Raw genomic sequence first — 26282 nt, forward strand, 5'->3', positions numbered from 1 at the left:
AGTGAAGAAATTATGATAATAAATTACAATGTAATCAATATCGGTTTGTTTCTACATACTAGATGATTTACATCTACTCTTTACTCGCCCAGCATTCATATAAGCATAATCATCTTATTCGCCCATTATTCATGTTTGAAACATTCACTCACACACATAGAAAACTAATCCAGGTACTAATAATCTTAATAGTAAAGTTTGTTCATAGCATCCATCTCTCGCTTGAAGTCAACCATTGCAACTCTTGGCAACGTCATGATCACTTTAACTCCACCTTCCATTGATGGATCAAGTTGTGAAGGTCTCAAGATCATCCCTATATGCAGTGCAGTCTGCTGCTCGGTCAACGGCCGCAGATTCACTGGCTCATTCCAACCAAAATCCATTGATCCAAACCAACCAATATTCCTCCAGTCAGTGAGGAACAATAGTCCATCACTCACCCCTTCGAATTTTGCATTATCCCTCATTAATCTCTCCGTATTCTTTAACTCTTCCTCGAGATAGCCCTTGTCATAAGCTGTTTTCTTGGCTTTCTTCACATGCTTAGCAATGTCAGAGATTGATGCTTCTTGCAGTTCTCTTACGGTTAACTCGATATAGACATCTATGTAGGCGTTACCGTAGAATCCTTTAGGAAGTGGCGGATCTAGAACATGTCGGATTCCAACAGCTACGCCAAGGACAGTGATCCCATCAAAGTTTAGCTTTAGGGCTCGAGATCTTGCTTTCCATATGCAAGAACTAAGTACTTCATAAGTAGTGAACCCCTCTTTAGGGTACTCACACTCTCTCATCAAAGAGTCTTTAAGCCTCTTTATATTCCTAGCCCGGATGTTTATTGTCTCCGTTACCTGTTGGACAGTGGATGAAAAGAGAACACTTAAGCTTCCTTCTATATAACTACAGATTTACATGCAATCTCTTGAAATTTATTATTCTTATTTGCAAGCAACGCTGGCTCTGAGAGTTTGAAAACCTTAAATAATTTAGTAAGGATTTTATATAAAAAAAATATTGAAACAATTTAGAGATTTATGTTTGTATATATTCATTCGAATTTTTTTTGGGAGTTCAATGCCAATGTTTTACTTGACTGTGTCCATGACGGACTCTATTTGCAAGAACGTGTAAACCTTGAGAACATCAATTATAGTTATGTTTTGCCTTTTTACCATATGTATACTTACAAATACTAATCAAAAACCTCAAAATTGTTGAAGTTATTGAGAGAACAACATACCATATCACTAGTTGGAATATATGGTGAGGTGGCTAAAAGACTAGTAATGTGGCCACCAGGCACTTTGGCCGGTTCATTATCAAATTGTCCGACCAGCCGCTCTCTCTGCCACACCGGCTTAACCGTTGGCTCTCTCTTTCCTGCAGCCAACTCGGTTAAAGCATGGATGATCTGAGCCACTCCAAATCCATCACATACGGCGTGCGTCAAAGCCGTGCCGATGGTAAATCCTCCACATGCGAACTTGGTCACCTTAAAAAAAAAAATCAAAGGGAACAATTGGTGATCTTAATTATGCGTGATCCACACTACGAAGAAAACAATACCCTTACAAAACTGAGAGTTTACTGAGATTTTTTTTTTTTTGTAACACACTGAGATTATTAACTAATCTTCAAGAAAATGATATAATTATTGCATTTTTTATTTTGGTAGAAAAGAATTATATTTATAATTTTTCTATTACCATGGAAGTTCAAGGCTTTGAATTCATAATAATCAAGAAAATGGAAAGCTACCTGCAAAGCTAGTGGATGATAAGAGATGTTTCTATCGTAGTCTATTTCGATATCAGGCACAAGGCGCAAAGCAACTTGGTCATCAAGATTTTCTATATAGTTTAGAGAGGAGAGGTCGAGAGATGCAGTAGCGACCTCAAATGGAACTCCTTCACCCCAAAAAACTAGCTGAAGTTTTCGATCACTCTCTCTTCTCTTGAGCTTGCCTGAAAGGGGATAGTAGTACACAAGAAGTTCGGACAAAGCCTTCCTAAGCAAAGGGACAGGATCATGTTGATTCTTTTCATTGGCTTTGAAAACATAAATCGTTGCGTACATAACTTCATTGAAGAGATCATTGTCCAAAGTAGAAAGGGAGAGAGTTTCAGAAGGAGTGTGTTTTGAGGGTTTAATAAGCTCAAGGGGTTTCTTTTTGAGTAATAGAGAGATCGATTTTGTTTGGTTTGCCATCTCTTGCCAGTTTAGAGTGTATACTATAAAACATCCGTGAGATGTTTATATAGCGAATTTTAGACTTACCACGTTCAGAATGTATAATATTAAATGAACATCCTCTTCGTTTTCACGTTGCTGGCGGCTGGCGCTAGTTACCAGTTACCACCATCAATGACTGACTGGTACCTTTTTTTTTCTGGTCTTAAATCTCATTTTTGAGTACCATTACAACATCTTTTATTTAAAAGAGAGGCTAACATTCTTTAACGCAGCCGCTTTTGCAGGAATTTTTTCTGGTCACAGATTATGCATGAAACTAAATTTTATATGTGACTATGTGAGTACGTAATGAAAATGGTATATTTGTTTCTCGGTAACATTTGCGTGATCGTTTTTTTCTTGTTTTGTTTAGGAATGTCCCGCATTGAATTAGATTAGACACTAAAGTGAGTGATGATACGATATATAAGCATGATTTAATGGGAGGTTATTAGGGTGAAGTTATTAGCGGAATATAAGAAACGGTCTCTTAATTTTTAACTAAAGAAACTAAGAACTGGTTTTTAAATATATTATTTAATAACAGTTTTTTAATTTTTTTAGTTAAAAATTAAGAAACGGTTTTTTATATTCCAATAAGAATTCCACTCTAAAAATTCTCCATTAATCATACAGACATAAATTACTATACCAATTGCGACATATGTTAAATTGATAGTTGATGAAACCAGTGGCGGATTTAGAAACAGAATTTACCGGATCAAAACTATATCCATATAAAGTTATTGGAAGATTTGCAATTATGAAGTGGGTCAAACCATTAAAAGTGAACCAATTGATTCATATTATCTTGCAATTATATGCTTATATTAGATAAAAATTTAGAATTGACATGATCAATTGATCCACATGCCTTTTCATCGGCTCCGCCACTGGATGAGACTTAATATTAATGCTTCAACAGGCATGCTCTAGCCCAATCAAAATTAATTTTAACTTAAAATTCTATGATTGATGAATAAACATAATTTTGACCTGATGTGTGGTTTTAGCATGGATTTTCTCTAACTGTTTTTCTTTTTTCATTCTGCCTCATTGTCGCATAAACATTGCATTTGAATCTCTATAATATTATTTGAGAAGTCAGTTTCCTATGTGTCGCGCTCACGTTAACTCTCACGATAGTTGATTACATTGATACCTTTAATGAAGAAAAAAAATACTATATTTAAATACTATTATTCATTTTTATTTAGTTTCCTTTTCAAAAATTTTCCAAATAATATATAATAAAAAGGAAACATTTATAAAGTTTAAAAATCGAATTTAAAAACGAAAATATATGTATAAATAATATTATTTCATTAAAAAGGAAATTTCACAAAATAGTAAAATTCTATTTAAAAATAACATAAAATATACTTTCTTTATATTTATATTTTCACAGACTATCTTTATATTAGAAAAATAAATATTATTTCTTATAAAACATAATTTTAAACAGTACAACAATATATCAATATATTTTCAAAGTAATAGAAATATTTTTTTATATATCTATATATTGTTTTAGATGATTACATAAAATAATTAAGTAACATAAACTAATAGATGTTTTACTGCTTATTTTAGAGAGATATCAAAAAAACTATAAAAAAAATTAACAAGAAACATCTTTTGATCAAATAATTATAAAATATTTTAAAACAACATCGCACTATATACTTTAAAGAGGTAAATATATTATATTTTATCATTATTAAAATTGTGTATATTTTAAATATTAAATTTGCTTTTGAAATTTTATGTTTTTATGTTTGTTGTATCTAATATAACCATAATCAAAAGGTATAAATTATTTACAATTTATAAAAATATTTTAATTATTTGTAGATATTGATATGTCTTGTATCAGTTACATATATATGTAACTTCCTATATATTATCGCTTTATTTTCTAATATATTTAAAAACAACAATTAATTTGATATAGATTATGAAAATACATACACATTTAATGATAAATAAAATTAATTTGACTTGAATTAATTATAATAAAATAATTATACTTTGGTTTGAATTTGAAAGAATATATCTAACTCAATATATTTATAACATGAGTGACTTCACTAATCCAACTTATATAGAAAATCATAGATTTAATTACAATAAGAAAATATAATTTTATAATAATTATAATTTGTTTTATAAATATAAATTATAGGATGACTTAAAACACATTAACATATGAAAACAAAATATTAACCAACTGTTACAATTTAGTTCTTTTGTAAAATTTATATATATGCATGCGACTTCAGAATATTATCGTTACACTAATTTACGTAACTTGGAATCAAACAATTTGGTTTATTTTTATTTAATTCTAAGCCACAATATATCTTAAGTTATACATAAATTACTAAAATATATTTACATATCTAAAACAACAATCAACCTAAATGCAAATAAAAAAATTAATCAAAATCATACTATATTTAGAATAAAAAAATATTATAGTTGAATTCAAAGAAATATATACAATCCAATATACCCAAATGATAATTAAATCGACTGTAGAAACAATAAAGTCGACTAGATATAAAATATCTAAAATCATAGTTCTAATTAAAGAAATATAATATTATAATATATTATGCATACAAATTATAAACTAATTTAAAATTAAAAGTAAATAGCAATAAATTATTTTAATATATATTTACTTTATAAATATTTATACCCGTGCATGAGCACGGGAAAATCACCTAGTTTTAATTAATTCTCATGCAGTGTAGACTCTTAGGATGTAAAATCATGCATTGTGTACATTCCTAAGCCTTTTCAGCTCATATTTTTTTTTATATATTTTGTGCCTGCAGTAAATCATTCTCTTAAAATATAATAATGTATATAGGGTTTAGAAGTAAGTTAAATAATGTCCCGAATATTTAAAACCTATTTATTAAGGTGATGATTGTTTCAATAGTTTTTAGTTTTTGTTTCTAGCTTTTAGATTTTGGTTTTTGATTTTAAATTTTGGCTTTAGCCTTTAGTTTTTAATTTTTGGTTTTTAGGTTTTAGTTTTAAGTTTTTGGTTTTTAGTTTTAGTTTTTGGTTTTTGATTTGTATATTTTAGTTTGAAATTTCTTTTTCGAAACTACTGTTTCCTTTTTACAAAATGGGATGATTTATTTTAAGACAATACAACAAAATACTAATAAAATTTATTGAAATTATATTTTCCAGTAAAATGTAGCAAAATATCAAATAAATATTAATTTTCAGTTTTATGAATTTTATAGCAATAAAATAAATCACAAACAAAATATGCAGAAGTTTATATTTTATTATAAAATGTATTAAAAGATTATGTTTGATATATTAAAAATAAATGAAAAATATATTAACTTTTTTTTAATTATTTAAATTTTGTAAAGAAAAATATTTTCCTACAGATTAAAAAAATTAATATATAAATAATAAAAGAAAAATACGTAAGTAAAGAGTTTAGAGTTTAACAAACATATACATTTAAGTAGTGTGATTTAACAACAAAAAACATTTAAGTAGTGTTAATATATTGTATTTATATATTTACAAAAAAAGTAGTCGTGCATATCTTTAAAAACCAACAAAACATGGATTTTGGTTTTTCATTGAAAAGTTGGTTAAACATCTAAAATCTAGTTTCCCTATTTTATAGGAAATCTCTTTTGTTAAAATCTTGATTGGCAGTAACATAAGTTTTAGTTTTCCTAAATTGTAGGGAATCACTTTTTTAGAAATTTTGATTGGACAAAAACGTAGATTTTGAAAAACAGAAACCAGAAACCAATGTAAAATCTTCAAACAATCAACACCTAAGTAAAAAAAGTTTCATCTCTTTTTTTTTGGTTTAGGAGAAAAAATATTTTTTTCTATATGAACAAGAAACGGCATGCATGTTATATCATAAAATACAAAACGGAGGGGTGTTCGGAACACTCTCTTAAAACGATACCGTTTGGGAAAAAGCTGGATATTTTACAAAGTTCTCTCCTTTGCCCAAAAACTCATCATCATCCCAATGGCGATGCTCTATCACTTCCCAGTAAATCTCCACACTGTTTCCTCCTCTTCATCACCTTCCTCTTCCTTTCACTCTCTAGCTTCCCATGCAAGCTCTCAACTTTGGATTCGTAGTTTTAGATTTCACCGCTTCAGCCACGCAATTCAATCGAGTACCATCAGAGCCGCCGCTGATATCATCGACACTCACCCGATGAAGAAGAAGAAGAAGAGGAAACCCAAACCGGGTTTCTTCGAAGAGATCAGCGATAAATGGGCTTCCCGAATCAGCCCTAAAGACAACAACTTTCCTTGGCAGAAGAAGGAAGAAGAGCAAACTCAACATCATCACTCAAAAGAAGAAGTAAACCAATCTTCTACTGGGTTAACCGGTAAGAAAACCGATTCCAATCTCCGGTCTAGCTTCCCAAGGCCAAGTGTCTACATGTCTGCTCCATGGGTTAATGAGAGCGTCTCCAAGCCTCTTAAAGGCGATAGCTTTACTGAAAATAGATATAGGAAGGAGAATGATTTCGATTTAGATGATGATGGTGGAAGAGGGATGGTAGAATCAGGGAGAGAGAAAGGAGTATGGAGAAGTAGTAAGAGTAATACTTTAGAAGCAGAGAGAGTTTTACCGGAACATGAGCTGAGTAGGCTTAGGAGCGTAGCTCTGAGAATGGTCGAGAGAGTCAAAGTAGGCTCAGCTGGAATCACACAGGCGCTTGTGGAAGCCATTCACGAGAAATGGGAGGAGGATGGTGATGAGGTTGTGAAGCTGAAGTTCGGAGAGCCTTGTGCGCTCAACATGAAGAGAACTCACGAGGTTCTGGAGAAGAAGACCGGTGGGTTAGTGATATGGAGGTCAGGGAGCTCGGTGGTGCTGTACAGAGGGATAAGTTACAAGCTCAAGTGTGTTCAGTCTTTCATCGAACAGAACAATCTTGATAGGAAGTACATAGCAGAGGAGGCGAATTATCCTAAGAATGTACCTAAAGAGCAGTTATCAGAGCTGAGCGAGCTGAACGATCTGTTGGACGAGATTGGTCCAAGGTTTAATGATTGGACAGGGTGTGCTCCTTTCCCTGTTGATGCAGACTTGCTTCCAACTATGGTTTTAGGGTACAGGTGTCCGTTTAGGATTCTTCCTCAGGGAGTTAAGCCTTGTTTGTCTAACAAGGAAATGACGGAGATGCGTCGGCTCGCTAGGACTAGCCCTCCGCATTTTGCTCTAGGGAGGAGCAGAGAGTTGCAGGGACTTGCTGTGGCGATGGTGAAGCTGTGGGAGAAGAGCGCGATCGCGAAGATAGCGATCAAGCGCGGCGTGGAGAACACACGGAACGAGAGAATGGCTGAGGAGCTCAAGAGACTCACGCGCGGCGTGCTTGTTTCGAGGAACAAAGAGTACATTGTGTTCTACAGAGGGAATGACTTCATGCCGCCTAAGGTTTCAGAGGCGTTGAGCGAGAGGCAAAGGGAGATAATAGAAGTGCTTCAGACCAAAGAGGATCAACTCCGAGAAACGGCTTCAACGAGAGTTACGCTCATATCACAAGGCAAGCCGAGTAAAGCCCCGTTGATCGCTGGAACTCTTGCTGAGACTATAGCTGCAAGCTCGCGGTGGGCACCAGAGGCGAGCAGTATCGATGTAGAGGAGTTGAAGAGAGAGTCAGCTTCCATCAAAAGAGCTGCGTTGATCAGAGATCTCGACCTCAGACTTCTTTATGTGAGTGTTATCATCACACTCTTATCTGATTACAAAGCATTTGGGTGATCTTTGTTTTGTTATGTAGGCAAAGCAAAAGCTGAGAAAAGCTGAGAAGGCTTTAGCTAGAGTGCAGAAGGATCTTGACCCATCTGATCTCCCAACGACTCAGAGATCATCACAGAAGAAGAGAGACTTCTCTACCGCAGAATCGGTTTGAGTATGGATCCAAGTATGACTGTTCTCAACTCATCACATTACTTCTGTCTGGTAGGAAGAAGAGAAGTGTATGATGGTACCATAGAGAATATGCATCTACACTGGAAACATAGGGAGCTCGTAAAGATCATCGTTAGAGGCAAATCTCTTCCGCAAGTGAAGCATATAGCTATCTCTCTGGAAGCTGAGAGTGGAGGAGTGTTGGTATCCGTTGATAATACCTTGAAAGGCTATGCGATCATACTCTACCGTGGGAAGAACTATCAGATGCCTCTTCGTATTAGGCCTTCGAACTTGTTGACAAGAAAAAAGGCTTTCACTCGATCCATTGAGCTTCAAAGAAGAGAAGTAATGATATGATTAAATAAAAATTTTCAATATAACTTGTGTGGGAAGTTTCTCTTCTGATCTATATCCGTCTCTCTCTTTGTTTGGACAGGCGCTAAAGCATCATGTTGCTGACCTTGAGGAACGGATTGAGCTGTTGAAGACAGGACAGGTTTGATGATCTCTGATTTGCTTTTTAAAGTGAACCAATATACTTTAAAGGGCCCCACTGTCTAACTACTGTCTAGCGATTTCTGGAACATACTGAATGAACACTGTCATATGATATATAGGACGAGGATAGGGAAACACTCAAGAAAAGTGATGGAGAGGAAGATAACTTGTATTTAAGAGTTGATGAATCTGATTTTTCTTCTGACGAGGTAAAGTAAGATCTGAACCATTACTAGAAGTACCATGGCAAAGTCTGAAACTAGTTTTGTGAATCAGGATGAATCTCTGGAGTGGGAATCAGAGGAAGAGGAAGAAGAAACTTGAACCGGTAATAAACAAAGTATAATCTCATATATTGTATAACAATGTCAGAACCTGTAATGATAAATATTTCAGGTTCCACAGTGAAAATGATAGATGTAGTCAACATTATTACATATTTTGCATATCACTTTTATTCTTTTAACGTAAAGAAAGTTCATATGCAATGGAACTAAAGTTTGTTCATAGCATCCATATTTGACTTGAACTTAACCATTGCATCTCTTGGTAACGTCATGACCACTTTAACTCCACCTTCCATCGATGGATCTAACTTAGAAGGTCTCAAGATCATTCCTATATGCATTGCACTCTCCCTCTGAGTCAACGGCCTCAGATTCACCGGCTCATTCCAACCAAAATCCATCGATCCAAACCAACCAATATTCCTCCAGTCCGTCAAGAAAAACACACCGTCACTCACACCTTCGAACTTGGCATCGTCTCTCATCAGTCTCTCTCCGTTGCTCAGCTCCTCCTCTATATACCCTTTGTCGTAGGCGTTTTCTTGGCTTTCTTGACGCGCTTTGCAATGTCAGAGATCGATGATTCTTTGAGTTCTTTGACGGTTAACTCGACATACACGTCTATGTAGGCGTTACCGTAGTATCCTTGAGGAAGGGGAGGATCTAAAACATGTCTGATTCCAACAGCTACGGCAAGGACAGTGATCCCGTCCGGGTTTAGTTTAAGGGCTCGAGATCTTGCTTTCCATATGCAAGAACTAAGTACTTCATAAGTGGTGAAACACTCTTCAGGGAACTCGCATTCTCTCATCAAGGAATCTTTAAGCCTCTTTATGTTCACAGCCTGAATATTATTATCTCTGTGACCTGTTGGATATATATAAGATAAGATTAAATGACATAAAATAGGTATAAATTAACTAATTTCTAGAAAGAAAACATATGAAATCAACAATACTATTAGATTTAACAATATTAAAAAATCGTTAGGCGGTAACTAACTTTATAGAGAATTAGTGCTGGGGATTTATGATCTAGTGAGGTGAACAACATACCAGATCAGAAGTTGGCATGTACGGTGAGGTGGCCAGAAGACTAGCAATATGGCCACCGGGTACTTTGGCCGGTTCACTATCAATTTTCCCAACAAGCCGCTCCCTCTGCCACACCGGCACCACCGATGGTTCACTCTTTCCTGCAGCGAACTCGGTTAAAGCATGGATGATCTGAGCCACACCAAATCCATCACACACAACATGCGTCAATGCAGTGCCAATGGTAAACCCTCCGCAAGCAAACTTGGTCACCTTCCAAAGAAACCAAAATGAAATATTCATGATTATTGCAGATGAAAACAAATCCCTAAAGAAAATACAAATAGATATATATACTAGTTTGAAAATATCGAAGAAAATGAAAAAAACTTACTTGCAAAGCTAGAGGATGATAACAAAAATCAGTATCATAGTCAATTTCAATCTCAGGCACAAGACGCAAAGCAACTTCATCGTCAAGTTTTTCCAAATAGTCTAGAGAAGTGAGGTCTAGTGATGCCGTAGCGACGGTAAATGGGACACCCTCGCCCTGGCAAACTAGCTGAGGCTTTCGGCCACTCTCTCCTCTCACTAGCTTGCCTGAAAGTGGATAATAATACACAAGAAGCTCGGACAAAGCTTTCCTAATTAGAGCGACAGGATCGTTTTTATTATGTTCATTAGCTTTGTAAACATAAATGGTCGCGTACATGTCTTCATTGAGAACATCGCTGTCTAAAGTAGAAAGGGATAGGACTTCACGAGGAGTGTGCTTTGAGGGGTGACGAGTTCAGTTTGTTTCATTTCGAGTAATAGAGGAAGGTTCCGTGTTGTTTGGTTTGACATCTTATACCAAGTTTATGAATGTAAAACAAATATCAAATCAACGTTAACGTTCACATCTTGATGATGTTTATATAGAGTTTCTCGCACGGTTACAAACACCAACAAGATTTGTCGCCGAAACCTATTGATGTTGGCCAAACACGCAATCTACGAAACCGATATGTTTGTCTTGTTTGATGATCTCTGGTCGCTGATTGCTAAATGTGTGCAAAACAAACATGGTGAATACATATATGTTTGTAGGAGAGTTTGTTTTGTATAACCGAGATATAGGAAAAGACATAATGTCGTGATTTTTTTTTCTATTGCGTTTGGAACTCTATTTAATGTGTTCACATATCTAAACTTAAAGTAGACTAATCCTGGAATCTAGCATTATAATAACACTTGCTTTTTGCACATAAATTTGGAACGAGCTAAAATGAATACGTTGTACCATATGTACGTCATGCATCGTAAACAATGTCTATGAAAGGCTATGCGATAAAACTCAATCGTGGAAAGAATTATCAGATGCCATTTTGGCTTAGGTCTTCAAACTTGTTGACGAAAAGAAAGGCTTTCTCTCAATACACTGAGAGATTCTAAGAAGACAAGTAGTGATGTTTATATAGTTACATAATAACTAGTCTGGAAAGATTATTATTAGCATGCTAATGTTTAATTTTCTCTATGGCGTCCTAGCAGAAAAACATAAAATATAACTCTATTTTTTAATAAATGAGATATTCAAGTTCAAATACAAATGATAAACAAAAATCATCTCTCATCTACTTAATTTATTTCCACATATAGCCAACCTTTTTTTTTGTGCACACCACATTTATCCCACCTAAATACTAACAAAACAAATGACGGAAAAAAAAATCTTGTCCTTTTATTGTAGATGCAGTCTGTGTTAAAGTACACAATTCATATCATATAGGATGAGGTGTTGGATATACCTGCACCATAAGCCATGCAAATTGAAATGTGTCAACTCCATGCCTGTTACTGTTTGTTCTCATGGTTTATCCCAGAGGACTCACTGCAAACACACATTAAAAAGTGTTGAGATATATTTCACTACATAAACATCATCAAGAAGAGGAGACGAGGAACTTTTATTATACATTCATAAATTTGGTAAGATGATAAACCAAACCAACTCGAGCCTTACTCTATCACTCGAAAACAAATCCGTTGAGCTTGTTATACCTTCAAAACACACTCCTTCTGGAAATCTGTCCCTTTCTAGTTTAGACAACTACCCTCTCGGCGAAATCAGGCATGCAACTGTTTACGTTTTCGAAGCAAATGAAAAAAACCAACATGATCCGGTCTCTTTGCTTAGGAACGCTTTGTCCGAACTTCTTGTTTACTATTATCCACTTTCAGGCAAGCTAGTGAGACGAAAACGTGATCGAAAGTTCCAGCTGGTTTGTAATAGCGAAGGAGTCCCCTTTGTGGTCGCTTCTGCAAATTATGATCTCCGCTCGCTAAACTATATAGAAAATTTTGTTGACGAAGTTGCGTTGCGACTTGTGCCTGATATCGAGGTTAACTGTGAAAGTGAGATAGGTTATCATCCTCTCGCTGTGCAGGTAATCGTTTTGTTTTCTGATATAATCACATATTTTATGTTCTACAAATCAGTTTAGGCCTAGTTATAACTATCTGTCCATATAAGCACTGATCCCGTATAAATCACCTATTAATTACTGTTTATCTATCGATATCTTGAACATTGCTTGTATATGATTTGAATGGTTTGATGGTGACATTAATATGATGCATAGTAGACAGTTCAATGTTTTTGGTGGGCAAAACATATGCTAGCTAGTCTCTCTTTTATAGTAAACTATGCATCGTAGTAAGGTCCATTTATCCGCACTATACACTCTCTGAAAGGGTAACATAATTCATATCAGATATCATAGTGTATTTTAACACAATATAGTTCTTTTTTATATTCTCGTGACAAAAAAAGTTCTTTTCTATATTGAAGGTGACCAAGTTTCCTTGTGGTGGATTCACCATTGGCACAGCTTTGTTACACGCCGTGTGCGATGGGTTCGGTGCGGCAAGGTTCATGCATTCTCTAGCTGAGTTGGCCGGAGGAAAGAGCAAGCCATCGGCAGTGCCGGTATGGGAGAGAGAGCGGCTAGTTAGGAAAATAGACAATGAACCGGCTAGAGTTCCTGCCGGTGTCGGTGCTAGAGGGAATCTTTTGGCTACTTCACCGTATATGTCGAGTAGTGATTTGGTACGTTTATAAATCTTCTTTTATTTTTTTGGGAAAGGTAAAGAATCATTTAATCAAATTAAAAAATGGATTGATATATAGAACAAAATATGTTCTTGTTTTCATGGCTTGTGAGTTGTGATTCTGAGGCTTTACTCTAATAACAAAAAGAACATATATAATTGATTTTTTCCCCTTTTCTTCTTACAAACATTCTAAAAATATATATATTCAAAATTAAAGCACATTGGTTATATTTTCTAGAAATATAAATTTATGATTAGAATAAACTTTCGTAAAGTATAAATTTATGTTGGTGTGGTAAACTTTTGAGAAAACTGGTAATTTTGAGAATTTTCCCTAACAAATTAATTTTATTAATAAAAATTACTAGTACAGTATTATGCGTTTATATTTTGTAATTTCGAGTCTTCTATTCAATTAAAAGTGATAGATTTATGTTAAAATAATCACATTTTAGAAAGTGTTTTTTTGTTGCTGTTAAAACTTTGATTATTTGTAACTATCTGTTTGAAACAAAAATAAACATTTTGCTCTGATTCAATAGACATGGGGGTAAGTATAAAAAAGAAAAATTCATCTGTGTGCATATATGATCCACAGGTTACAGAGATAATAAGCATTAAAGATGAAAATATAAAAATGCTTAAAGATGCTCTAGTTAAGGAAGGCGAAATCCCAAAAGAGAGTTTCACTACTTATGAAATTCTAAGTGCTTGCATATGGAAATCAAGATCTCGAGCCCTAAACCTAGACCTTGACAAAATCACTGTCCTTTGCATAGTTGTGGGAATCCGACATGTTCTTAATCCGCCACTACCAGAGGGTTACTACGGCAACTCAATTATAGACGTGTTCATCGAATTAACCACGAGAGAGCTCCATGAATCATCAATCTCTGACATTGCCAAACTCGTGAAGAAAGCCAAGAAAAAAATTTATGACAAGAGCTATGTCGAGGAGGTGCTAACAAACATGGAGAGAATGATTAAGGAGGATGTGAAATTCGACGAGGTACTCGATGGACTATTATTCATGACCGATATAAGAAATCTCGCGGTGTTTGGATCGATGGATTTTGGTTGGAAAGAGTCTGTGAATATAAGGGGTCTTATGTTTCAAGAAAGTGCCAAGAACTTGGGGATGATATTAGGACCATCCAAGCTGGATGTAATGGAAGATGGTGTTAGAGTTGTAATTACATTGCCGAGATGTGCAATGGTTAAGTTCAAGCAAGAACTAGATGCAATGATGCTGATGCATCTTCGTCCTCGCTTTTGATCTTCACCTTGTGTACTCTCGCCCTCATCTTTTTTTGTCAGTTTACGTATTCTCAGCTGTTTCAAACGTGCAAGAACTCATCTATCTGGTAAAGTATTTTAATGTTCGACAAACACAGAAACAATATAAACTATTTTATGGTATGATTTTGAAGCTACCTTTGAACATTCGGTCAACTGCTAAGTGCTAACTTAATCACAAGTTGTTTAAAAATTAATGGTAGGCCATAATAAAACCTAAAATCTCGCCTAGCTAATTGTAGGTGGCGTAGATATATACTCCCTTTTTTTTTTTTGGAACTAGATATATACTCCCTCCTTATCACTTTAGTTGGTGTTTTGTGGAAAAATGTAATTTGAAAATTTTGATTATTTATATTCTGTTTATTGGTTGAATTATTTGTAGTTATTGTTATTTTTAGACAAACAAAAAAGATGACAAACAAGAAAGATTGAATAAAAATTTGTAACTTTTTAATTGACGTATGCAAAATTTTTAAAATCTACTTATTTTGATATAGAAGGAGTATTAAAATTGCACTACTTTTATAATGAAAATTTTATTTAAACATACATAAACAAATTAAAATTAAGTAAATGTTATTTATATTAACCAGGGTCTTTCTTGACCATGTCTAGAGTTCTTATTACAGTTTTGCATTTAATAAATGTCATTATCGAAATGATAATCACATCTTCTATAAACAAATTAAAAGTAAATAAATGTTGCTTATATTAATCAGGGTCTTTCTTATTACAGTTTTGCATTTAAATAGTTGGTGGAGCGAAAACACGACGAAGAACAAACTAATACATTTTGTTCTGGATATAAAGCTTTTAGAACAAAGGGAACTGCTCGTCGAGAGCGACAATAATAGCACCGTGGTAAAAAACCAGGATGCGTTTGAATCACTTCAAATCTCGATTTACCGTAGTATGTGATTACGCGTCCAGGCATGAGAAGTGATAAATCGCCTAGGACCATGATCTGTTATCAGATAAACTTTTAACAAACAACAATTAAGATAAATAAAAAAATGTCTAGCTAAAAAAGGCGTTACGAATTAACTCATTTTAATTCACGTTGTATCTTTCTTTCTTCTCTTTTTCTTTAACTACAACATTGTTCAAGTTGAAGTTAGCAACTTAATACTATATGATCAGACTCTTTTCTCATTTTAGAGAAAACTCGAAGTATAAGGAAGATTGTGACGTCATATATGATATCAATTATCAAGACAGAAAGGCAGAAGCTCCAGTGGACCAGAAAAGAAAAAAACAATTCTTGACTATTTACGAAGCGGTTACAGTGGAATAAGGACATTGTTATATCTTCTCAACTTGTGACATTTAACATTTTTTAAACCAATAAAAAGAAAATGGATAATAGTGGATAAGTCAACGGTTAACTTGTTATTTAACTTATTTGTAACAGACCAAAGGAACGAGCCCTAACATAAGTCACCGCGTCAATATTTATACATTGCTGCTCTAAACTCAAACTACCGATGTTGGTGCCATTAGAAATACTTAGAGGATGATAGATGAATCGATGTCTTATTTAGCTAAATGTAAATAAATAATCATATTGTGGGGTTGATCAGAAAAAAATCATATTGTGGGTTTATCGCAGCTCAGGAGCACGTGTCGGTCCATGAATCCATTTTTCTCCCGAGATGTTCTACCATCGAAATCACATTCTATCTTTAAATTTATCAGTTTGCCATTTCCAAGAATCTTATTTCTTTTTTGTAACTAGCTTTCATTCCAATAAACTTTTTTTCTTTTTTAAGAAATGTGTTCTTTCCTAAAGCAGTCTAATTCAAATAATTTTATATACGAAATATTATGGATATTCCCAAAAATTGTCAAATGCATGGAAGAGTATAACATTACACCAACCATGGTTCCCTACCGCGTAAATCTTTGAATAATGTGAAATAAAGCTCAATGCTTTGAAATCAAATTAATCCTTCGACTCAGACATTACTTTCATAACACTGTACATTATATTCGACTTGTGGCAGAGGTTTTAATCAAACACAAGGACGAAATATTCAACCAGTATCTTTATGTAATAAAACATAAACTACAAAAAACTAGAATAAAATAAAATGTTTATAAACTCCAACATAATCAACACACATAGGCTCATAGCTAAAAACCAGTCTCACACATACACACCTATATGTGTATATATATATATATATATATATATTGAAAAGACCACCTTGTTTGTAGATTATAAACACCACAAAATACAAAATATTAATACTATTACTAAAAAGATACTCATGAGATATCGTCGATCATTCATAACTCATAATAATAACCATTCAAAAATATTTCTTTACTAGTTGTGCAGTACTATGCATACATATGTTATCATAACGTGTGTTTTTTTTTTGTCATTTTATGATATTAATCAAACAAGTTTTACGCGGTGTAATCTCTCAAAAGAACAGTAACCAGTAAACGCTTTATCTAAAATAAAACATTACAAAATAATAATAAAATAATAAGACAAAGAAAGTCAAGTCACCATCAGACCAATCTCCCTCACCGCGTTCACACCTTCACGCGCTTCCTTCCTCTCCGTATCTTCTCTTCTCGCAGACAAAGAAACCATTTCTTTTATAAATGTATAAAACCAGAACAATCAACAAACACAAATCATTGTCTGAATTCAAAACACTTGGAAGCTTTTAAGGTTTGGTTTCACATCTAAAAAAGTCAAAACACTTTTTAGTCAAACTCTGGAGAATAAACTATTTCCCTCTTTAATGGAAGTCTCTGCTTCCTCATTCCCATACCTACAAGACGACGAGTGTTCCCATCTCCTTGGTCTATTTCAGGACATGGACTCTGCTCCTTCTGGTTTCGAATTCGAAGGTTTTGGTAACGACACTAACACTAAGAAACGCTCCAGAAAGGAAGAAGAAGATGTGAATGGTAGTAATAAGGCTGCGTCTGGAGATATACTCGCGACACTTTTGGTATTGGACGAGGAAGCTAAACAGCAACAAGAGCATCATCAGTGGGGCTTTGAATCTAACCGAGAGGAGTCTCTTCTAGAAGCTAATCACAAGGAGAGAGCGAGGACAATGGATAGTTACTACTACAACCAGTTGCAACAAGAAACCGATGTTTCTCGTCCTAAACGACAACGTACAGCCGATATTGCTAGCGGTTCCGGGTCTGTACCGAATCACAGGAGGTTATGGGTGAAGGAGCGGACGACGGACTGGTGGGACAGAGTAAGCCGGCCGGACTTCCCGGAGGAAGAGTTCCGGCGAGAGTTTCGGATGAGCAGACCGACGTTCGATCTGATATGCGAGGAGCTTGACGCGACGGTGACGAAGAAGAACACGATGCTCCGCGACGCGATCCCGGCTCCGAAACGCGTCGCCGTCTGCGTCTGGCGTCTAGCCACGGGAGCTCCGCTACGCCACGTGTCCGAGCGTTTCGGGCTGGGGATCTCCACGTGTCACAAACTAGTCATCGAGGTCTGCCGCGCGATCCACGATGTGATGATGCCGAGGTATCTCTACTGGCCTTCGGATTCTGAGATCCGATGGACGAAAGAGAGGTTCGAGTCGGCGCACAAGATCCCAAACGTCGTCGGATCGATATACACCACGCACGTGCCGATCATCGCCCCGAAAGTCCACGTGGCGGCGTATCTCAACAAGAGGCACACGGAGAGGAGCCAGAAGACGACGTACTCGATCACGGTCCAGGGGGTGGTCAACGCCGAGGGGAACTTCACCGACGTCTGCATAGGGAACCCGGGATCGCTCTCCGACGATCGGATCCTGGATAAATCGTCGCTCTCGCAGCAGCGGGCGGCGCGTGGGATGCTACGCGACGGGTGGATCGTCGGGAACGGCGGGTTCCCGCTGACGGACTGGCTTCTGGTGCCGTACGCGAGAAGCAACCTGACGTGGACGCAGCACGGGTTCAACGAGAGCGTGGGAGGGATCCAGAGGGTGGCGAAGGAGGCGTTCGAGAGGTTGAAGGGGAGGTGGGCTTGTCTGCAGAAGATGACGGAGGTTAAGCTGCTGGATCTTCCGTACGTGCTCGGTGCTTGCTGCGTGTTGCATAACGTTTGTGAGATGAGGAAGGAGGAGATGGCGCCGGAGCTGAGGTTCGAGGTGTTTGATGATGTGACGGTGCCGGAGAATAATATAAGATCTGCGGCTGCGTCTAGCGCGAGGGACCAGATCTCTCACAATCTCTTGCATCGTGGCCTCGCCGGGACAGGGACTCTGTAACTAAATGTTGGACTCTCTGTTTTGTCTTGGAACTGATTTTATTTTTTTTTGCAAAATTCTTTTTCCAGATTGGATACAAAAACAATAGTTGATTTGAGTGTAGTCATTGGCTTATATAATAGTAGCAATGTGTAATCTTTAGTTCTGTATTGTTCTCTATACAAATTGAATTCGAAACCTTCAAAAGCATTTTTTTTTTCTTTCTTGGTTTCTCATTCATGGTGGAAAGTTCTGTAAGAATGCTAATTTGGAGTTACTATATGTTTAGTTTGCTAGATAAGCATGTTCCTTAATCGTTCTTTTGGTAACACAACGTTACATGCATTTATCTTGTTTCACATGTCATATGCGTTCTACATTTTCTATATTAGATGCTAGCTGTGAGTAAATTATATTTGTGAAACAAACATTAAACACTACCATAACATAAAATTTCATTTACCAACCCAAACACTTCTTTCAAAAATACATATTTAGTTTTGTTATGTTTAGTTGATTGAGAATATATTATTCTAGTAAATTCTTCTATATGTGTATATATACAGAATCCATCAGACTTTTAAATTAATTGATTTTTAAAAAATTTAATATCTAAGGCAATGATTATGAGTCAATACTGGTTTCCTTTTGGTCCAAATTATTAGTCAATCAAATATGGAATATTCATATGATTCACCAATATTTAATTTAATCTTAAAGATCCTAATTATGGGTCCCCTTAATTATGTAATTGATTTTTGTTTTTACAAATCTGAATGCAGTTAAGGTGACATCAAAGGATGAAATGTTTTGGATTTAAGATCTTAGACTTAAATGAATGTGGATAACTACCAGAAACATAAGTGTTCGGACTATATATTAAACTGTTAAATCGTCATTCGTCAAAGCATCACAGCTTTGTTTGTTCCTAAGAAAAGCCATTTGGATACTTTTAAGCCAGCTTGAGTCCTTCATATTTACCAGATTACCCCTACTGTCACCATACGGGACCGACCATCCTCTAAAGTTATCCAATGGGTAATATCGTAACTTCGTAATAACCAATCTCCCCCGATCAAAAAAAAACAGCAAACCAACGAAGGCGCGGTTCGTCTCTCGATCCCGTCCTCTCATGGCTGCTGCTGCTGCTGCTGCAGGGACTTCGTTTGATTTCGAATTCGATTTCAATTTCGATTTCGAGCTCTTCACGTACACATTTGATCGATTCAATCTCTCATAGGTCCCTGATTTTGGCGGGGAAGAGTTTTTTCTGTAATCGCGGGAAATCTGTAATTTTGGATTCGAAGGTAACGAGGTTTCTGTTCTCTCATCTTCTATATCTGAAGTGTGATCCGGGTTCTAGGATTCCGTTTCTGTTGGTTTCTCTGCTTATTGATCATGATTGACTTCGTCTCACGAAGTTCATGTGATTTTTTATTGATTCAGTTTTCTTCGAGGGTTTGTTTGCTGTGATTGAGTTTGCTTTGATCACTTCAAGATTGTGGTTTTTGATTCCGCTTTGTCACACTTTGCAGGTGCACCTTCTAAATAATTCGACAGCTGAGAATTAAGCATATATGTGCTGCAACTCCTCAACCTTGTCACGTGCCACTACGTGTGTAGTGTTTATAAATAAAACAGTGGACTTGCTTAAGCCAAGGGAATGTCATCAGCAGCACCTGGGAAGTCTGATCGTTCTTCTGGTGGGCCAGATAGGACTTCTTTATACAGGTCCAACTTAGCTGCTGCTGCTGCACATATGGAAAGATCTAGTAGCTTTCGCGAGACGGTTGAACATCCTCCTGTCCCGAACACTACGTTGAGGAGGAGCACTTCACCGTTAGCGCAAACCACCGACGTAACGAATTTCTTTCAGTGTCTGCGTTTTGATCCGAAGGTGGTTGCCGCGGATCACAAGTCTATTCGTCACGGTGACTTTAAGCGTCATGTGAGTATGGCTCTTGGGGTTCAAGGAGATGAATCTCCTAGCACAACAACGCTGAAAGGGAAGTTAGTTCCGTCTCCTGTACCAGAAGAGATCAAAAGACTCAAGGCTGGTCTACGCGAAAACAATGTCAAGGCCAGGTAGCTTATTACGATACGTTGATAGATCCTGTTCACATTGAACCGAAAAGAGATTTGGATTTCTGTTGTTGCAGGGAGCGTGTGAAAATTTTCAACGAAGCGTCGTCTGTATTTAACAAGTTTTTTCCTACTGTTCCTACAAAGAAGAGGTCTCGACCAGAAGGGTTTTCCAGTGACCGCTCTGGTTTAGGTAAAGGGGGAATTCAAGGACAGTCTCTGCCTGGTTGTTTTGAGTTTGACCAGCAAAAGCTTGAAGAGGGACCTAAAAGTGGTGCATTAAATAAGCGGACACGTACTTCCATGGTAATTCCTGATTTTTGTTTGGCTATATATGATTTTTGGTGCATTATCCTTGTGGAGCTGTTTTCACCAAATATATTGGTCCATATGTTTACTGAGTAGACATTTTGTGTCATGATGTAGTCTTTTATCAGAGCATATATTGAACCATTTTTGGTAGAATTACGGACTGTTATCATAGAATTAAACAGATAGTTATATAGGAACATCTTCGTGTAAGGTAATTGTGCTTCCAATGTTAAATGTATGTGAAATTTCATATTCAAGCCAGAATACAGAGCATTGGTCCTCTTAGAGTTTCCAATTTCTCTTTTTCTCTACAATGATTATTGTGTTCTAACCTTATAAAGTATTTTCATACCGCAAGATGTTTTTAATTATGGGTTCTAACTTCTAAATAAGAAAAGCATCTGGCAGTTATTGTTAACTTATGTTACTTGTTACTAATTGGTAAGTACAAATTCAATTTTTTTTTTTAATTTTGCTGTTATGTGATACAGATGGATGTTCGGAGTAATGCTGTTGTCCGACAATCTGCTGCTGTAGATAGGGATAAAGACACAATGAGACTAGCAAATAATCATAATGCAGTTCAGGGTGAAGATCGATATTCAATTGGCATTGATGGTTGGGAAAAGTCGAAAATGAAGAAAAAACGATCTGGCATAAAAACAGATGGTCCTTCTAGTTTGGCTTCAAATAAAGCAGTTGATGGTTACAGGGACTTGAAGCAGGGCATACCAAAATCAACTGGGGATTCCAGGTTGAGATTAAATGGTGACTCGAACATGTCAAGGTATGGCTTACTATTAGATCGTAACTTTTAGGTTCAATTTTTAATTTTGATTCTTTCCCAAATTTCCTCTTTAAGCTTCTTTTGTTTTGTTAAGAATTCATTGAATGACACAAGTAGAAAAGAAACAAAGTTAAAGTGAGAACAACATTTCCTTTATAAAGATTAGTGACCTTGATTCGACAATTGCTTTAATCCCCTTGTTGGTTATGGAATTTAGGTTGGTGGCTGAAATTATACCGAAGATCTTTTGTTTAGCGCCTGTCTGATTGAGCACAATCTCTTCTTTCATTTCTCTGCCGTCTGTCAGTACAGGTTATTGTGACTCTCTTTTAATGGTCATTCAGTTGATTAATGTTTCTGTGTCCATTACTCGTGTAGGCATGGGACAGTAAACGGGGCTGCTCCATATGGAAGATCTGATAGCCTCTCTCGGCAGACAGGCTTGGCAGGGGGTTCCTTGCCCTCCAGGGATTCAGATCACAATTCGTTGTACAATGAGAAGAGAGAACGAGCTATTGCTTCAGATAAGGAAAGAGTGAATCTCAGGGCTATCAACAAGTATGTGTTAACAAACTTACAATCTAACTATTGGTCTGGCCTGTATTATTTCTGATGTTCTTTTATAAAATTCTTGTTACTCTCTGTTGGTTTCTTTTCAGGTCAAATATTCACGATGAATCCAATTCTTCAAGCCCAAAAATAAATGTTACAGTTCGTGGTCCGAGATCAGGATCAGGGCTTCCTCCTAAACTTTCTCCGGTTGTCCATAACACTCCTTCTCCAAGTGATTGGGACATTTCTGGTTGTACAAACAAACCTCCATTGTTGTCTGGGGTTCCTAATCGCAAGCGTATGACATCAAATCGGTCTTCATCACCACCTGTAACGCAATGGGCCAGTCAAAGACCACAAAAGATATCCCGTGCTGCAAGGAGAACGAACTTGGTCCCAATTGTTTCAAGCAATGAAGACATTCCTTCATCAGATAACATGTCAGATGTTGGTTGTAGTGAAACAGGTTTTGGATTTCAAAGACGCTCGCCAGCAGCTTCTCCTCGAGTGAGATTAAAAGGCGAGAATAGCTTGTCTACAACAGCTTTATCAGGAAGTGAAGAATTTAGCCCCCCTGAGATCAAATCTAAAGACCAGGGAAAGCAATCTGATGAGGTCGATGGGAAAGCTACTCTGAACGTTCGTAAGCTCTCCATCACTGGTTTACAATCGAGAAAGAACAAGCTTGTCCTTGGAGAAGGGCTTGGGGATGGAGTGAGGAGACAAGGAAGGACAGGCCGTGGCTTTGGCTCAACAAGGTCTGTCAACCCAATGGGAGTTATGAGACATGGAACAACAAAACAACTTCGCAGTGCAAGAAATGACAAGAATGAAAGGTAGAGAACTCTGTTTCAAGCACCTGTAATTAGGTTTCGTGAGGCTTAGTTTTTAACGCTCTCTGCAGCAGGGCAGGTCGTCCACCCACTAGGAAGCTCTCTGACCGCAAGGCTTACAAACGTCAGAGAAATACATCGGCAAACGCTACAACACTAGATTTTCTTGGTCAGTTCAATTAATCAGATTGTGTTCTTTAGCAGGATTGGTGTTTCTTCTTTCTTTATAAGTTATAATACTTTTATTTTCTGTATTGGCTCAGATGATGGGCATGAAGAGCTACTAGCTGCTGTTAACTCAGCTATAAGCTTTGGTAAGCAATTCTTTGGTTTCTCATTTATGTCTTTTTTTAATATATTTTCTTATCTAGATTAATCCGTCTGGTTCTTTGATACAGCTCAGAATTTTCCTAGCTCTTTCTGGAAACAAATGGAGCGCTACTTTTGCTTTATATCTGATTCACATATCAATTTCGTAAAACAACTGGTAATTCGTTTTCCTGCATTTCATAAGATAGATTATAAACTTGAGACCTCATAGTTTTAAGGATGTGACAGATCATTGTATATCTCTCTATGCATGTGTAGCACTTAAATACGTCCTGCATAGTAGTTTTTCTCATTTTATTAAATGTCACTACCGTTTTCTCTTTCAGGGTGACTTCTCCTCCATGGGTACTACACCAGTTGGGACATCTTCAGACTTCGATGGTCGTGAAAATTTTGCCGAGGGACTTACAACCAGCAGAATGGATTCTAAAGCTTCGCCCCTTTATCAGAGGTTGCTATCAGCTCTGATTTCAGAGGAGTCAGCCAGTGTAAATGAAGATTTACAATTTGATGGATTTGGAGCCGATGCTGAGTCAGAATTCAGTGTCTTGAATCATAAGGAGTTCAATGGTTATAGAAGTGATAGATTGGAACTTGATGATCTAGAAGATGATGTGTCTGTTATCCCGCTCAAGGGTGTTAACAGCTCACCCCACAATGTCAATGGAAGATTTACAGATCACTCATCCATCGACTTCTCAGACATTCAATATGAAACTCTGGGGATAGATGAGAAGATATATTTGGAAGCTCAATCTATTGGCATTTGCTTGGAAACCATGGTATACTCCCCTGAAGTTCAGTTACTTCAGAAATGCTACCTACTGTTGCTATTTGATTTGGATTTAGATTTCTTATAGTTCCAGGCTGATTGATGTGTTGTCGTTGTGTTTTCTTGCAGCCTAATATTTCAAACACGGAGGATGAAGGAATAGTCGAGGAGATCAAAACGTTAGAGGAGGCTGTCTACGAGGTGGTATGTTTTCTCACGTGTTTTTTTACCTTCCTTTTAACAACTTGACAATTTATGATTACTTTTCGCTTTTGATTTACATGTTACTACTACTGTGTGTCTCAAGATAGCTAACTTTGTGATGTTGTCTATCTTAAAACTTAAGGGTTCCAAGAAGAAAGAGATGTTGAATCGGTTACTAACGCCTGCCCTAGAGATGAAAGAACGTCAGGAGAAGTATGAATTTGTCTTTCTTCTGATTTTCTTGCACGTCTTTAATGATCTGAATAGTGATCTGACTTCTTCTGATATTTTTCTCCTTACATATAGTGAGTTTGATCGGCTCGGTTACGAAAAACTCATCGAAATGGCATATGAAAAGAGCAAGGTAAGTTCTTTTCTTTGGCTACTTTGGGTCATTCCAAGTTCATGTTTTGATAATTTTTATTTGGTTTTTTGTTTTTACAGGCAAGTCGGCGGCATCACTCCGCTAGTGGAAAGAGTTCGGCTAACAAGATATCAAAGCAGGTCGCATTTGCTTTCGTGAAACGGACGCTTGGAAGATGTCGTCAATTTGAAGAGATAGGCAAAAGCTGCTTTAGTGAGTCTACATTCAAGAACATCCTCGTTGCTGGGTTGACACAAGTTGAAGATAATCCCACGGACAAGGAGGAAGATATTTTATCAGCTTCAAGTATGATATCCTTTTGGCCTTACTATTTCGAATCCACAAACTCTCTGTTAACTCGAATCTCTCTCTTTTTTTGTCTGGCAGCACCGATAGGATCACAACCAAGCTCATCATTGGCACAGAACAGAGAGACTTCTGAACATACTTTACGGGAAGGGAAAGATGAAACGATGTGGTCAAATAGAACGAGGGAGAGAGAGTTGCTACTTGATGATGTGTGTGGGACACCATTTTCAAGCAGTACAAAAGGGAAGAGAAGTGACAGGGACAGAGATGGAAAAGGACAGGCGGCTTCATCATCGAGAGGTGGAGGAACTAACAAGATCGGTTGGCCTGCACTGTCCAATAACGCCAAGGGTGAACGGAAGTCGAAAACCAAACCTAGGCAGAAAGCAACTCCTATGTTTTCTTCTCCTTCTGTCAGTATCCCGGAGCAGAACAGAACATCATCGTCCAAACCAACTAATAGCAACAACAGCGAGTATAGTAACTTGGAGACACTGGACGAGACAGAGCCACTCGACCTATCTGGCCTGCAGATACCAGACGGTTTAGGTGGTCCAGATGATTTCGACGCACAAGCAGGAGATCTAAGCTCATGGTTGAACATCGATGACGATGTGTTACAAGATAATGATATAGACCTCCTTGGACTTCAAATACCCATGGATGATCTTTCAGACTTAAAGATGATGGTATAAAGCTCCCACCCTTATGTCTTTATTTCTGTACAGCCTCCTCTGTTATACTATTAGCGAAAAAGAAAGATGAGTAAAAGGAAATACAAGTTTTGGCTCCCAGAAAGAATAACCACTCACCATCAGTATCATCATCATCATGTTTAGGGGCTCTTTCTTTCTGTTTCTTTATAGGGTGATTACTAGGGATGGTGGTGAAACTGTTTTTGTTTATTGGGTGATGGGTGGTGTATACTCCGGCGGTTAAGATAGGTCAGTAGTTAAAAACGTCGGGAAAGATAGTGATAGTAATGTTGTGTAGTGATATATAGATAAGTCTCAGGTTTTCTTTTTTCGCTTTTGTAACCTCAGAATCATTATTGTTGCCTCTGTACATACATTTTATGTTCCTTAATAAAATTCAGCTTCTAATACATGAATAAATTAAAT

At 36.7% G+C, this 26282-nt stretch overlaps 5 protein-coding genes and 2 pseudogenes across 8 annotated transcripts; 4 read left to right on the forward strand and 3 right to left on the reverse strand.

Annotated features, from left to right (window-relative positions):
• Positions 1-100: 100 nt before the first annotated feature.
• LOC130510413 (spermidine coumaroyl-CoA acyltransferase-like) lies at positions 101-2407 on the reverse strand. The gene is made up of 3 exons (XM_057006706.1): positions 1762-2407; positions 1244-1495; positions 101-854 (listed from the first exon to the last, which is right to left on the reverse strand). Exons 1-3 carry the CDS (start codon positions 2209-2211, stop codon positions 186-188), a joined length of 1371 nt encoding a protein of 456 aa, XP_056862686.1. The 5' UTR covers positions 2212-2407; the 3' UTR covers positions 101-185.
• A 3808-nt stretch (positions 2408-6215) lies between these two features.
• Positions 6216-9178, forward strand: LOC108812734 (CRM-domain containing factor CFM3, chloroplastic/mitochondrial). Its single transcript, XM_057009048.1, is given in 6 exon segments — positions 6216-7972; positions 8040-8112; positions 8115-8518; positions 8610-8669; positions 8791-8880; positions 8948-9178. Coding segments are annotated over 6 exon segments (2382 nt in total). The 5' UTR covers positions 6216-6265; the 3' UTR covers positions 8996-9178.
• Positions 9005-9847, reverse strand: LOC130511677 (spermidine coumaroyl-CoA acyltransferase-like; annotated as a pseudogene).
• Positions 9005-10853, reverse strand: LOC108812743 (spermidine coumaroyl-CoA acyltransferase-like; annotated as a pseudogene). The gene is made up of 2 exons (XR_008945160.1): positions 10387-10853; positions 9005-10265 (listed from the first exon to the last, which is right to left on the reverse strand). The product of XR_008945160.1 is annotated as a spermidine coumaroyl-CoA acyltransferase-like (transcript).
• Positions 10854-11782: 929 nt separating this feature from the next.
• Positions 11783-14463, forward strand: LOC108845951 (spermidine coumaroyl-CoA acyltransferase-like). The gene is made up of 3 exons (XM_018619159.2): positions 11783-12421; positions 12826-13083; positions 13687-14463. Exons 1-3 carry the CDS (start codon positions 11969-11971, stop codon positions 14362-14364), a joined length of 1389 nt encoding a protein of 462 aa, XP_018474661.1. The 5' UTR covers positions 11783-11968; the 3' UTR covers positions 14365-14463.
• Positions 14464-17021: 2558 nt separating this feature from the next.
• On the forward strand, positions 17022-18826 carry LOC108811389 (protein ALP1-like). The gene has a single exon (XM_018583446.2). It carries the CDS (start codon positions 17147-17149, stop codon positions 18635-18637), a length of 1491 nt encoding a protein of 496 aa, XP_018438948.2. The 5' UTR covers positions 17022-17146; the 3' UTR covers positions 18638-18826.
• A 776-nt stretch (positions 18827-19602) lies between these two features.
• On the forward strand, positions 19603-26266 carry LOC108811019 (uncharacterized). 3 transcript variants are annotated; one of them, XM_018583093.2, is made up of 15 exons: positions 19603-19923; positions 20152-20701; positions 20776-21004; positions 21502-21797; positions 22176-22355; positions 22457-23185; positions 23257-23351; positions 23446-23496; positions 23581-23669; positions 23839-24294; positions 24414-24488; positions 24631-24701; positions 24795-24852; positions 24933-25158; positions 25240-26266. In XM_018583093.2, the coding sequence occupies exons 2-15, from the start codon at positions 20280-20282 to the stop codon at positions 25854-25856; spliced, it is 3594 nt and encodes a 1197-aa protein (XP_018438595.1). In that variant the 5' UTR covers positions 19603-19923; positions 20152-20279; the 3' UTR covers positions 25857-26266. The 3 variants fall into 3 exon arrangements, with proteins under 3 accessions (XP_018438595.1, XP_018438588.1, XP_018438601.1); XM_018583086.2 differs by having other exon boundaries at positions 19604-19923; positions 23254-23351; XM_018583099.2 differs by having other exon boundaries at positions 19604-19923; positions 23254-23351; positions 24414-24485.
• The last annotated feature ends 16 nt before the right edge of the window (positions 26267-26282 follow it).

This window comes from Raphanus sativus, chromosome 4 (genome assembly GCF_000801105.2).
Source record: "Raphanus sativus cultivar WK10039 chromosome 4, ASM80110v3, whole genome shotgun sequence".
NCBI lineage: Eukaryota > Viridiplantae > Streptophyta > Magnoliopsida > Brassicales > Brassicaceae > Raphanus > Raphanus sativus.